The sequence below is a fragment of the Perkinsus marinus genome, assembly GCF_000006405.1.
Source record: "Perkinsus marinus ATCC 50983 genomic scaffold scf_1104296944144, whole genome shotgun sequence".
In the NCBI taxonomy this organism is placed as follows: Eukaryota; Perkinsozoa; order Perkinsida; family Perkinsidae; genus Perkinsus; species Perkinsus marinus.
This window is the reverse complement of record NW_003211539.1, coordinates 32,914-33,898: the sequence shown is the minus strand read 5'-3', so window position 1 is coordinate 33,898 and position 985 is coordinate 32,914. Positions and strand designations below refer to the sequence as shown.

The 985-nt window shown below is 43.9% G+C and overlaps 1 protein-coding gene across 1 annotated transcript in view; it reads right to left on the bottom strand.

Annotated features, from left to right (window-relative positions):
• Window positions 1-641: 641 nt before the first annotated feature.
• The window catches only part of Pmar_PMAR027383 (hypothetical protein), a gene marked incomplete at both ends in the record, with an annotated part of 1,197 nt that continues 853 nt past the window's right edge, over window positions 642-985 (bottom strand). The window contains one exon of the mRNA XM_002780724.1: window positions 642-942. Within this exon, the coding sequence (XP_002780770.1) occupies window positions 642-942 (301 nt within the window). The remainder of the gene's footprint in view (window positions 943-985) is intronic.

Sequence of the window (985 nt, the reverse complement as noted above, 5' to 3'; positions counted from 1 at the left end):
GAAATCGAAGTGATTCGCATGTCTATAGTGACACTACACACAATTTCCGCAAGTCTATAGTCTCGGAAATAAACGCTCTGGTTCGCTAATCACAGCCATTAAGTGATGACTGAGGAGCTCACCTTTATTAGCCCGTCTTTCATGGCGGTTGTTATCCGCAGGTCGAACAAACTCCATTAAGGATGAATACACGATACTTAAGTCGTACTATATCCTCAAAGGCGTACAGTTTACAACTCCTAGCACCACCTTTGATACGTATATCTGCTGCTCGACGACCACCACTACTCCCTCATCATGTTCCTCACAACAAAATCGAGTCCGACCGGTGTGGGGAAAAATATAAACATGATCAACTACATGTGTAGTTGACAATATACAGTTTTGTGAGGAAATTTTCATTGGCTAATGTACATTTCTACCCGAATTCGTATATAAACTTGTGAAACTTATGAGGAACCTTCTGAGTTCAGTCTAGATAAGCAAACATATATTTCCACACTGAGTCACCACTCTATGCCTGAGTCCACATTGATAATGAAAAATGGATAATGAATAATGGTCACCCGAACACTGGCCAGATGAAGAGGATGTAGTAGTGCTAGTCACAGGACCACTAAATGAGGCAGTAGTAGTGCTAGTCACAGCACCCTTAGTTGAGGCAGTAGTAGTGCTATTATACGATAAGCATTGTTGTTCTTCGGGTAAAAAACACCAACGTCACCCTCGCTGATGCCAAACACGAACATATCGTTGCCCGAAGCCTCGATATTAGAAATAGTCTTCTCGGCAACAGGTAGCCATTGGTTGCATTGGAGTCTCCAAAGCATACGGATACCATCATCACTAGAGTAACCAGCTAGGTACCATGCACCATAGTCAGTGAAACTGAAGGACTCGGTAGTTATTTGGCCCACCGGGAGGAGGTTAGGGAACGTCGTCCTATCAGCAACGCAGAAGTCACCCGAACACTGGCCAGATGAAG